This window comes from Diadema antillarum, unplaced genomic scaffold, assembly GCF_040938485.1.
Source record: "Diadema antillarum isolate AM-2024a unplaced genomic scaffold, OU_Dant_1.0 seq00001808_RagTag, whole genome shotgun sequence".
In the NCBI taxonomy this organism is placed as follows: domain Eukaryota; kingdom Metazoa; phylum Echinodermata; class Echinoidea; order Diadematoida; family Diadematidae; genus Diadema; species Diadema antillarum.
Genome location: NW_027272483.1, coordinates 42,639 through 55,869, shown reverse-complemented (window position 1 = coordinate 55,869; position 13,231 = coordinate 42,639). Strand labels below are relative to the sequence as shown.

At 39.0% G+C, this 13,231-nt stretch overlaps 1 protein-coding gene across 1 annotated transcript in view; it reads right to left on the bottom strand.

Annotated features, from left to right (window-relative positions):
- Window positions 1–12,620, bottom strand: part of LOC139712452 (adenylate cyclase type 5-like) — a 175,365-nt gene extending 162,745 nt beyond the window's left edge. Inside the window, exon 1 of the mRNA XM_071624268.1 lies at window positions 11,601–12,620. Within this exon, the coding sequence (XP_071480369.1) occupies window positions 11,601–12,614 (1,014 nt within the window). The 5' untranslated portion in view covers window positions 12,615–12,620. The remainder of the gene's footprint in view (window positions 1–11,600) is intronic.
- Window positions 12,621–13,231: the final 611 nt, after the last annotated feature.

The following is a 13,231-nucleotide window of genomic DNA, read 5'->3' as shown; positions in this document are numbered from 1 at the left end:
CACAAGAATTTTAGCATGTTGTAGCAACATGCTTAAACCCCTCATGGACCACCCTGCTATAAATATATCACAAATTTCATTCTATATTCTACATAAACTTTTCTGTCCTGTTTCAATGCGCTCTGATAAAAGAATGCCTTTCAGCACTATATAAATATCATTGATTATCGTAATCAATTTTACCAATTGATGTTATCATTGTGACAAATGTCTACATGTAGCTCAAGACCCGAATCACAATGAATTCTGAGAATCAGTTCAAATTGTTTCAGGTGATATCCGGCTGACATTGATAAGCTTTGCTTGAACACAGGTACAGTGTAGACTAAACTTTAGCTCCAAATGGCAATGTACGTCATATGGACCATGTAGGCCTACATGGCAAGTACATGCTACATCTGTGGAACACCATTGTCTCAAAGATTATCACTCAGAATATCTGCTAATTTCTGGCCTATGTTCAAAGCATTTTCTTGTTCATTCCATTATCTTTTTAATTCCAAACTACACCACTTGGTTTCCTGCCCTTGAAAATCACCAATAAATACAGTATGTGTCCTTACAATACATGAGTGGGTGTGCACCTGTTTTTAGTTGAGGGGGCATGGATATGTACAAACACATTTGATTCTCTACATTTACATTGTATAACATTCGGGGCTGTATCACCCTTCTACAGAAGCTGACTGTCATAGATTCCCGCGTGAATTGTCTGTACAACCAATGCAAACTTGTGATTTCTATTGCCTACTTCAGGATACCACAAGATACCTTGTTTTAGGTGCTACAGGGTTGTGTTGTGTTTTGTTTTGCCTTTTAATTGTAATGAAATCTAATAGTACACAGCCAGAATGTTCTTCCAAAACGCCTGGAGGTTCTACAGCTATTCTTAGGTTCCAATGCGAGCTTCGGTAAACAGTCGCGCCGAGTTCAGCTCAACGAGGTCACGGGCATTATTGCGGGGATCAAGACAGGTCATGTGACTCTTTCTCATCTTCCTTTAAATGCTGATTGCACTGGAGATTGATGAGTCCCCAAGGACTCTGTCTATCTCTTTCTCTCTCTTCCTTTGGTCTTACTTCTTTATTTGAAAAAAAAAAAGAAACAACAAAATATGCGATCGTCGGCATACTGACAGGCAGGCAAACGGAACCAGAATGTTGCCTGAAATTTGCATATTTAATAGGTACTGGAAAGCATCCCTACTGTCTTCACATGTATAGTGTATGTGACCCTGCATCACAGAGCCACCAAAAAAGTCGTCGGACCAGACATGGTTTTTGACTGGATAACAGCAGATTCAAAAAGAGCAGACTCTAGGCTTTAGAATGGCATTATACATACTCAACACAAATTGACTTTTCTCACCTCTAGATCTGATAATGGACAGAAAGTACACCCTCTGGAAAAGGTGTTCAATAAGAAAGGAGTTTTTTTTTAAAGTTTAGGGTCTATTCGAGTGCTTAATCTTGCCCAGCAGTGCTGTGTGCAATAAATGGGGCAAAAAAGGGATAATTTCATAGCAACCAAAATGAAGAGATTATCACATTAAGCTGAAATTTTGCACTCACATTTAGCACATCCTATTCATGACTGATACCAACTTCCAAAGTGAGGAATGTGTAACTCTTTAAGGTTTAAAAAAAATGAAAAGGGACTGCTAAAACATGCCTTTAATATCACACAAGAAGTGTTCCAGAAAAACTGCGTAAAAAAAGAAGAAAATTTATCATCTCAAATTTGAGATTATGTACAAGAATTATTCTTTCCAACAAAATAAAAAACAAAAGATTGATTATGTTGACCCATGGATTTCACCTATTATACTTTTAGTCCTCGTGTAAAATTAGGTGGTGCAACTTTTTGTTGATTTTGTGATGCACCATCCCATATTACACGCATACGAGGGAATAATGCAACTGCTACAGTAAAAAAACACTCTTAAAAGCAATAAAATGTATAACATTTATGTACGACATACACAAATATCTTTCTGCTAAAATGATACTAATAATCACAAGGTATGAACATGAGCAACTACTGCATACAGAAAATGTATAATTGCTATTTCTCATTGTCGTGCATTTAATGTACAGTATAGTGAAAATTGGCTTTACAGATTTTTGACCAGCGGTGATGATGTAACTGTGTCATTATTGTATAAGACCAGAAATAAAAATAGCCATTAGCAATATCTGTTCAGACGACAGTACTTATTAGCTAACCACAATCTCATCTGGGGCCCGTTTCATAAAACTTGTTATCAGTGGCAACTGCCACATTTCTATGACAAATTTTCACTCGGCAAATCAGATGCAAGGATTTCAGTAGCTTGTCACATCTATGACAACTTGTCACTGATGACAAGTTTTATGAAATGTGGTTAAGATGAAATATGATGTGTATTATCGACCAACCTCCGCATGTATGATATCACTGAAGCAAAATGATTGTTTAAACTGGTATAAAATAAAACTTTGTATCCAATACCAAGGCTGCTGTAAATACTATCATCCAAGATTTACAGCATGATTTTCGAATATAGCCCACGGAAATGTACAACTGTACTTTATTTTACCAAAGTTATGGTTTCTTAACGGCATAATCTTTGATGGGGCTTTAAGGATTTGTTATATCCACTATAAAAGGACTACATGTACGTGTACACTCAAAAAGTTGTGTGCAAATGGAAAATAATGGTTGTGTCTCCTACATGTGTACAGCTCTTGTGTAAGAATATAGTATTCAATAGGCATGTTTGAATCTTCATGGCTATGAGAAAAACAAAAATGAGCACAAAATGCTGCGTGAAACTCACAATAGTTATGATTAATAGCATGAGGGCTGTATTCAGCAAAAGGTTATGTATACTCCAGTTTAATTAAAATCTGATTCCTTAACCATGGTTGTGTAACCTAGCTCTTTATCTTTTTTTTTTCCAATATGATTTTTATCAAGGTAGAAAATTGTGGGTACTAATTAATGCTTTGGCCTCTCCTGAAGAATGGGTTTCCTCATTACTTCGTCCTAATCCCTGGAGTGTTGCCTGGCCATGCCGCAGGTACACGGGGCGGAGTGTGGGTGATGGGGGTGGGGGTGGGGGCGGGGGGAAGGGAAATGGAGGACAACTGGTAATTAGTTACACCAGACGAGGCCACGGTGTTTCTCCCAGCCATCAAACAATTTCACCAGATCCTCTGCCTTGCTCTCTTGGGAGCGTTTAAAAAGAGACGCCTCCGTGATGTTTGGTCAGGTTATCCCATTCGTGAAAGTGACATTCGCAGACCGTCTGGCTGAGATTTTTGTTGTCTTTTTTGTTGTTGAGCTGTTTAAAGACAAAGAAAGAAAAACTTGCCTACGGTCTCTTTGGGCATGGATGTAGAATTTCCTGATATACCATGCCGCCACAAGTGTGCATGGAATGTATTACTTACTCCACTGATTAGAAAAAAAAAGAAGAAGGAATATTTGGCATACTACTGGAAAAAGAAACTTGCTTTGATGGACATGTATTGTCCTGTCAAAAATGAGGTATTGTTATGATGCAATAATTTGCATGCGTACATGTAGACATTTCCACCGAGTGTACATATGTGTCATATGCCTGTGTTTTCTTCGGCATTTGAGGGCCAGTTTTATTGCTTGTTTGATTTTGGTTGTTGCGCCTGTGGGGTGGTTTGGTTTGAAAAAAACAGAAGAGGAATGAACCGGCCTGGAAGGAATGGGTAAATGCAGCTGGAGGGTTAAAGGTCAAATGTACTCTCTAAAAAAAATCGAGTGAAAATATTCACTCTTAAAAGTGTGAATACAAAAAAGAGCGAATTTCGAGTGAAATTGGAGTGAATTTTGAGCAAAAATGTTCATTTTCAATCATTTTGGAGTGACGTCAGGGGTCACTCCAAAATTTCGAGTGATCCTTGACGTCACTCCAAAATGAGTGAAAATGAGCATTTTCACTCAAAATTCACTCCAATTTCACTCGAAATTCACTCTTTTTTGTATTCACTCTTTTTAGAGTGAAAATTTTCACTCGATTTTTTTTTAGAGAGTAAGACAGCTGTCCTGATGGCAATACACTGAAGCATACATTTACCTCTACTTGTTTGATGATAACATAGCAGTCTGTGGCCCTGTAATATAGTAATTCAGTGGTTCAATATAAGATATTGCTGTTGAACTTAGCTGTCTGAGTTCCAGATGTATGAGGAAAAAAAAGAACAGTCCAGTAATGAAAGTTTTGAACATAATGCTGCCATTGTCTGTGATTAAATATCACCACTGTAAAATGCACAGAAATCAAAAACAAACACCCAAAGTGTGCATGGGTCAGGACATGGGAGAGGTTTTTTTTTTATTATCATTTATAAAATCAAGAAATTGGTTCATAAGGCTGTTCCAGAGTAATTCTGCTACAGAAATCATTATCTTGTTTAATCATTAAAATGGTACCTCTGCATTTTACTGCATATTCTATATCAGAGAAAGACTTGAAGGGACTGATTAGATTAATTAATCTATAATTCAAAACACAGAGGGAAAAAAATTGCCAATTTGAGGAGGAAGTATCATTTCAGTAATTCTATAATGCATTGCTAATTTCAGGATCGGTTCAACAATTTTGAAGTTTTCTATAATCCTTCAGCTGAAATGATTGGTTTATGACCAAAATATAGCTCAAATGACAGAACAGTTCTTTACTATTTTACAACTTTATAGAATAGATCAATCATCAACAATAATTGGTAGTAAACATTGAAAAGATGAGGAACCATATCACAGAAATGTGGTTTCTGGGGTCTGTTGATTTGTTCTGTTTTCCACAGCAGGTCTGACCTTCTGCAACAACACTGCTTCATCACGAACAAGCGCACGTTGCCGGGACAGAAATTCCTCAATGGCATTGAATCATCACCGGTTTGCCAAAGAAGCCACATTAAACTGACCATCTCACTCGCATATCTATTCAAATAGGAAAGCGAAACCATAGACAGCGAAGGAAGAAGCCGTCTCTCTGGATTTACATTTACGCACCGCGGGATGGGAACGCGATAGTCGACGAAGTCTGCATATCTCATAATGATCTGTATTTTATGTCATCCGTGGCGGAGGCTCTTGGAGACTTGGTTACAAATCCATAATATTGATGACAGAGGGTCTTTTTTTTCCCTCTCTCTTTTGTTTCCCCTAGAGCATTACACACCATATCAATTGTTGTCTTGGTTTTTGTTGTTGTTATATTTTGATGGAGGGGAAACACAATCTCAACAGACTATCAAATTTTGTAAATGCCAGCAATGTTGGTAATCATATGATGTAGCATCTGACCACCCCTTCCCATACCACCCCCCCCCCCCCCTTGAATAATGAAGAGACAATAAATAATTTACAGTTCTATTTCCTTGATAAGTGAGGTAAACTTTGTTTTCAAAGGGCAGGTGTGTCATGAGAAAATACATTTATTGACACTGGTTCTCCCTCGCCCCCCCCCCCCTGAAAAAAAAGACAAATGGAAAAATGGATCATAAAACACAATTTATGTTCTCTGAAATTATATTGTGATTACAACCAATCCTTTGTTTTCACCATCTGAGCAAATTTCTCAGTGAGTTAACATCTTTGGTAGATAGCAAGATTTGGACATCAAGCATTTTGCGTGTCATTCGTATTCTGCTGTATATATGGAAAACAAACATACAACTTCTGAATGCCCACTGACTTCCTTTTAAATGCTCCAATTTTATTCTTGGTTAGAATCATACAGGGTCTCTAATGTTTAACATTTGTTTTCACTTACAATTCATCTCTTCTTTGATCCAGATCTTTTCAATGATGGTAAAAGCACATTAACAGTTTTTTTTTTTTTCAGTGACATGTACATGAACATACACCATTTTATAACAAAGCAAAAGAAACAGAAAAACATATTTGAAACTCTGCAGTAATGAATAACCTAAATGTATTATGCAGGAGAATTGTAAAATGGAAAAAAAATATAATAAATAACAGATCAAAGTGAAAACTGCTTCTGTCTCTCAAATGTTTAATTTGTTTCTGTTCATTTTTCTTTTCACTTCTTTTTGTATTCTAAAATTTATCTGCATTGAATCAAAACAGAATCATTGCAGCAGAGTAGATAGCGACATACTCCAATGTGCTGATTTTTCCACTGGCATATTACTAATTTACTCTGTCATATCAATGCAAAATTATTTCCACAAGGATCGCACTAAAAAACCTTGCTCTCTATAATACATGTAGCGGGGGGGGGGGGGGGGTGAATGGGGATACCAAATTAATTCAATATTGTTTTCCCAGTATCAATGGGACTTCATCAAAATATTAGCTCTTGTCATTTCTGCTTTGAGAGTATAAAGGAGACCAATGCCAAATATATCCTGTCCATGCCATTGACTATGGACAAACACTGGAAAACGATTTACATAACCAAACGAGCTCCGTTATTTGCCGACCCATCCAGCTAAAGCTTGGGTATTTGTTCTCAAAGCATCCCCAAGTGAAACGGCAAACACGCCAAGCAGAAAGGCTTGTTACGACCCCGAGAATAACCTCTGTAAACACTGAAGCTGTGATGTCCTAATGGTCGAGAGAGTGTTTTGACAATTCTCTCTCTCTCACTATTCACAGTAATGTGTATCTATTCCCAACACCTACAATGTTGTAGGCTGCACTGTCCAAGAGGTCTCATGTGTGTGTGTGTGTGTGTGTGTGTGTGTGTGTGTGTGTGTGTGTGTGTTCTTAATTACCACACAAGCACAGGCAATAAACCGGACAAAGCATAATAGACCCTTGCTATTGAGTACAACTATCAACTATTGTTCGTTAAATGAGACCTATTCATCTCACCTATTCTTTCTCTCTCTCTCTTTCTCTCTCGCTATATCTATCTATTCGTGTAATGCAAACAATTACGTGCATTATAGGGCATGAATTGCAAGTACGAACGGTGACATGACATTTGCTCCTGCGACAATTGCTCCGGTCCAATTTCTTCTCCGAGGACTTAGGGTTAGGGTTGTCATATAAAAGGGTTTAGTTTGATGTGAGGATTAAGATTAGGGTTTTATGTTTGTGGATCAAGAATTTATGCTTGGCTTTAAATAGCGTACAGATATTTCATGGGAGCAAATTGTTGCAGGAGCAAATGTCATGGAACCGTATTATATGCATGTAATCCTCGGCTGAGAAACAGAAGAGTGTTATAACAATCGGGGGTATTAAAGTCTTTGGGAATCACATAGAGTTTGATCTCCTCTACATTTTGGTGTCAATTTCAAACTACTGTATTTTCATTTTCAGTAAAGTGTTCAAAATCAAAACCACACAGGCACGATTTTGCCCAATATTTGGAATGTCAATGCCCGTAAATCTACCAACTTTTGATTTTAGAAGTATTTAGCTGTTTATTTCATGAAAATACATTGCTCATTTTAATTTATGCTCAAATCTTATAATGCAAAAATGCCCTTCTAGTTCTCAACTAACAATACATCTTCTCTCAATCTCCCCATTTTTCTCTCTCTATATATCTATCTATCTATCTAGCTAGCTAGCTATGATAGACACACATCATACATGCGCATAAATGTTTTTGTTTTTGTTTTTGTTTTTTGTTAAATTTCAAACTTTTGGTTTGTCTCTTCCCGACTTTCTTTCTTTTACTTAATCAGTTAAGAGTACGGAATCTCTCTGTTCTCTTTGACAGTTCCACCTGGGTGTGCGAGATGATGACATCTAATAATTCAGGCGGCAACAAACCACCAACCCCTTTGGAAGAGCCACGCAGATCCGCAAGCAATGCATCCCCTTGTCTCAGAAACATCTGCTAAGCTATTCAAATGTCAAAGCAAACATACTAAATGTGCAATGTACATTCATGTGTAATGCACACTTTAATATTTGAGGCATGCGGGAGGCTGTTTTTTTTTCCCCTGTGTACAAAAAAGTCATCTTTCTTACATGTATCTGACAAAAAAAAAACCCCAACAACAAACACCAAATCTACACTACAGAACATTCAAGTATAATGATCAAGATAATCTTTAAAGTATTTTGGACAAAATGCACCATAATCAAAGAAGTTCATACAGTTGAAGAGAAAGAATAATCAAAATTACTGAAAAAGCTTCAATTTAAATCATACCACTGACTTCACACACACTTCAATCATTTGGCATAATGTTGGTAAAAATCATGAAGAGATTTTACAAAATTGAAATCAGAACTTACTACCTTCTGCAAATAATACAATGAAAGACATGGATCCACAAGGTTCTATCTTTTTCACGCAATGCATGCATGCGTCTTCCATTCACCCACATCTTCACCTGAGCAAACACTTGACTTAAAGACGAACGCCTGATAAATGTATCAAGTGACGCAGATTGAAATTCACCAAGGTGCGTTCTGACAGTTTTTCTCATCAGAGAACCTCACATCTCTCCCCTGCAGGGGAACTCCGCAAATACCGCGCATCAAATCTCAGAATGTGATGCCTGAATGGAGAAGTTTAGGAAGATTAATAGTTCTGTTTTTTTTTGTATGGTCCTTTACTGCCTCCTTCAAGTATTCATTTGCAGCAGCTTCTGGCATTAGCCAGCGATATCACTAAGTATCACAAAATATCATAGCATGGCATCAAAAACAATGTCCCATTCATCATCTAAGGCTCTGGGTAGAAAGAAAGTTTCCTTCCACATCTGCTCTTAATAACACGTTTTACAAAATACTCGTATCACAAAATGGTGTAAGAATGTAGCATTTATTGCTGGCTCTGGGGAAAAAAATAAAGTTTACTCTAAACATTTACTCTATTGTTAAAGATACAGCAGAATGGCTTATGTCATTCATATGATACAACTGCAGATCTGTTCAGTGCTAGTTGTTGAGTGTGAGTGCCCTTTGATCAAGGTTTTTGATCCATTATGAAACTTGGCATTCAATTACATGGGTGGATCATGTGAGTGTGGCAGAAAAAAAGGAGAAGGACAAGAAGGAATTAAAGGTACAATGTCTTTTGAAAGCTTTGCTTGGCATACCAATGCTGTGTCAAAATCAGGCCTTTTAAACTTCATTGTGCAACTTCATGTACCAGATGAATTTGCTTTCTTTGTGATGATGATGATGATGATGATACTGATAAGGAAAATCGCAAAAAACTCCCATTGCTTTAACTGCTAACAGTGTGGACATAAATTTGATGAACATGAGTTCTCCTATCTATTAAAGTGCTATGTACTTTAAACATGGCTCTATTAAAGTGCTATGTACTTTAAACATGGCACTATTATAGAAGAAGCCAGATGGTAATACAGTGATTTTTCTTTTAAGACAGTGCAGAATGACCCTCCTCAACAGGCGACCTAAATCGATCCACAAAATCATTTCATATGACGGCATGAAGTACTATGAGGGGAAAAAAAGGCATTAATGTGCGTATCAAACTGTGTATGAGATATTGCAGTGTAAGCCTGTCTTAGATTACCTTTTTTTCTTCTAGTATGATTTTTTTTCTTTCTTGTGTAAATACTTCAAAGACAAATTTAGTTTGCAGAGGGAAAGAGAGTGTCAACTTTCCACAGAGTTAAAGTTTAGGCAAAGGTGGATTTTGTTGTCAGAAATCTTCTACACTGATTCCAGTTTAATCTGGAAGCCAGTTACTTTTCTGGGACCTTTACTGTGTACTGTGTACGTGCAAATCATGTCAAAGGTCTCACACATATAGGTGTATTATTATATGCCAGAAACATCCTCCAGTTGATAGAACGGTGTTTCCTTTTACATACTATTTGTGTATGTCCTTCTTGCTTCAACCCTTTGTGCTTTAATAGAGTGGCAATTAGCACAGAAAACCCCATAGCATTGTACACACTGTCCAAAGTCCCCGGCACGGAAAGGGTTAATTTAGGCACAAGTTGAAAATCTTCGAATGAGCAGCAAGCCAAGCAAACAATGAAATTTTCCGCCTTGCACCATTTACTCAAATGAAACAAACACTTTAAGTAACCTTAAAAAACAAACAAACAAATGAGGCAGATATATCTTCCTCTCTACTTCATCTCATAAATTACATTACAGACAGGAGAGCTTGGACACAAGGGCAAAATTTCTAGGTCGCAATTCATAACCCCTCCCCACCCCACCCCCAAGAGACACACTGTACAGTATCAGCAGTCATATTCTTCAGTGTTGTCCACACTGGCACACCCTGCTCATAGATCATCTATCACACTCATATGACCTGAATCACAGAGCCACTTGACACACTAGATATTTGAATACGTGGATCACACGTGGCACTGCGAGTGCTGGACATCGACTTTGAGCCATAAATAAGATGTCACCAACAAAGTCTCCCCACTCCTTACTGGCACAAAGGGATGACAATTCCGAGAAAAACAACAACAACAAATCAAAGAGGTGACTGAAAAAGGGGATAAGAAAGAGAGGCTGGGGACAAAAACCTCAATGAATCTGTGCCGATTCAATCTTCATCTTGACTTACAGAATGGAAGACCTTGATAATAAACTGGAGCACTGCTACAGGGGAAACACCTCCCATCGTGTTTATACTTAAGTTCTACAACATAAATCTGTTAACGTTCATCTTTTTTTCACACAGCTATGATGAGCTTCGCTCAATGATCTAGGGTTTATCTCCAAGAAAGTCAGGCAAAATGGTCTGAATGCAATTTTTTTGCCCCTGTAATACTGGGAAATTAATAGAATTCAAAATCAGAAGTCACTTTCACACAGGACGGAGATACAAATTGTAAGAGTTTACTTGAAACAGACTGTTGAATTTGACCACGACAAAATTTTGTTGGCATATCTCCCACACATGTAACAAGTTTTAGAAGGAAAGATATTGAACAGTGTTACATTTTGTTGTTTGGTTTTTTTTTTGTTTTCAAACACGTCAAGCTGGGAGAAGCTGGGGGGGGGGAGGTTACAGCGATACACATACTGTAAAACCATATAGATATTTGCAGCAAGAAATTTTTGACAAATAGAGCGTACGGCCTTTTTTTTTTCTTTTTTTTTTTTAGGCATGGCTCTTTTGCAAATTGTCACTGGCATTCAGTGAAATGTGTGGGAAAAAACTTTTCCCGTGCATTTTACTTTTGCAAACCTTGGCTCCTTGCAAAATTAGTAAAAGTTTTATAGTTGCAAAACATTTCTGCTTTTACAGTAAAACTTACCTTCGAGTCCTTCACTCTTATTTCACATTGTCTACGCAGTGATACTCTGCACATTTGTTAGCAAACAACTTACTATTAAACAAGATGAGTGTGGGCATATTATGCTCGAAACTTGTGACCGCAAATTGCCCTTTTTATTGGTTCAATATTACTTTATATTGAAAGTTTGTTACCCTAATATGAACTTCAAGCCAACATGAGAAAATGTTGGTATTTTTTGTCAGGATCAATAAGTATAAAAACAAAATGCCACATCTCTTTTAATATCAGCAGGAACAGAAGAACTTTCCAAACTTCAAAAACACAACAACAACAGTGCAAACAATGATGACATTCACTTCACAGAACATTAACTGGGTAAATATTGGTTGAATTACTCACCTGTTTCCATAGAAAACTGTCTGTTGGGTTGCGTCCAATGGCACATGCCGTGTGGAGAACAGCATAGACCACTCCGAACAAAACTGAAAGTCGCATGCGCACTGGCAGTAACGTGTAGATCAGGTAAATAAAAAACACTGTGGTCCAAATGCCTGCGGTCGCCGATCTCGGCTCAGTGTCCACGACGTCGATGACGACGATGATCCCGAGAAGCACCAATAGTATATAGCACACAAAGCGTAGCTGTTTTGGCGTGAAAGCACTACGATTGCACAAGACTCCCAGCACGATAAACACAATTTCAAAAAGCCCTAGAAAGACACCCTTGAACCAGGTGGTAAGTCCGGCCCCGTAGTAGAACCCGAGGACGACTATGACTGTCACTATGACGAGCATGAGGAGGTTCGAGAGACTGCTCTTGTTCAGACTGAAGAAGTAGCGCTGGTAGAGATCCTCCAACTGAGGCGACTTGAACTTTTTCGACTTGAAGACTTTGGTAAATCCCTTAATTGACTCCATGCATGTGATGTCGAGAATGACGTCCGGTTCGCCGTCCCGCGGCCGGCCGTTCACTTCTTGGAGTTCCACTGAGCGCACTCGCACATCTCCGTGCTGGCCGACCTCCGTGGTCTTTTTCTGCGGGGCGGTCGGCGTCACCCGTCGCTCGCGGGGCTCGTCCCATGCCGACTTGCGCGACTGGGCGCTCCGCGTGGAGGTGCTGCTGCTGGGCCGGTTGGGCGGGTGGTGGTAGGCGGCGCCAGCGGCGCGGTGGTGGTTGTTCTCCACAGGCATGTTGCTGCCGGTGTCGACGACGTGGTTCTCGTTGGCTGCGGGCCCTAGATGAGCCTCCTCTTCCTCCTCCTCCTGCCGAGAACCTCTCTGGCTGTGAGATGCGAAGAGAGCCCGCTCATCCTCCTCCTTCTCTGCCTCCTTCTTCTCCCACGCAGATCGGCGCAGGCTCATTGCCGAGCCGTGCGCTGATTGGCTGCGGGGCGGGGGATCCTCGCTAGCCATGCTGGCCGAAGACGCCACAAGAGCAGAGGTGCAGTGCACTCCCTGATTGGTTGATTAATCTGTAATGAAACAGGCAGATCCCCAGGGGGCAGTGAATACCTTTTTAAGTGAGCTCTTCTTACATTTCACTCACTACTCAAGCACACACAAAAACACACAAACACACGCAAACACACACACATACACAATCCCCCTTACCATTTACTTTTAGCATTCTTGCACAACTCCCTCAGCTGAAAGCTACAATGTTTATGTTAGCATCTTTTCTTTTCCTACACACTTCGCTTCCTTCTTTGTCCTGTTGTTGCATAAGTCTTCTCCCTTCCATCCGGAGAAACCGTCGGTCTTCTGCAACGTACACAAATAAGTACTTGAGAAGCCCTTTATGACACAGGATAATACATTCTATTCCTATCCCCCTAATGGGCGCCACATATCATATTCTGGGAGATAATGTCCACGCAATCATTAATTCATCTTTCATTATTCATGAGCCACTTGATGTGAAAATGAATGTGTGCTGAATTGATCTGTGTGTGTGTTTTTTCCGCCTTCATTCTATGAATTTCAAGAATGGCAAACTAAAAAAAAAACCAACACACACTCTACAATAGGAA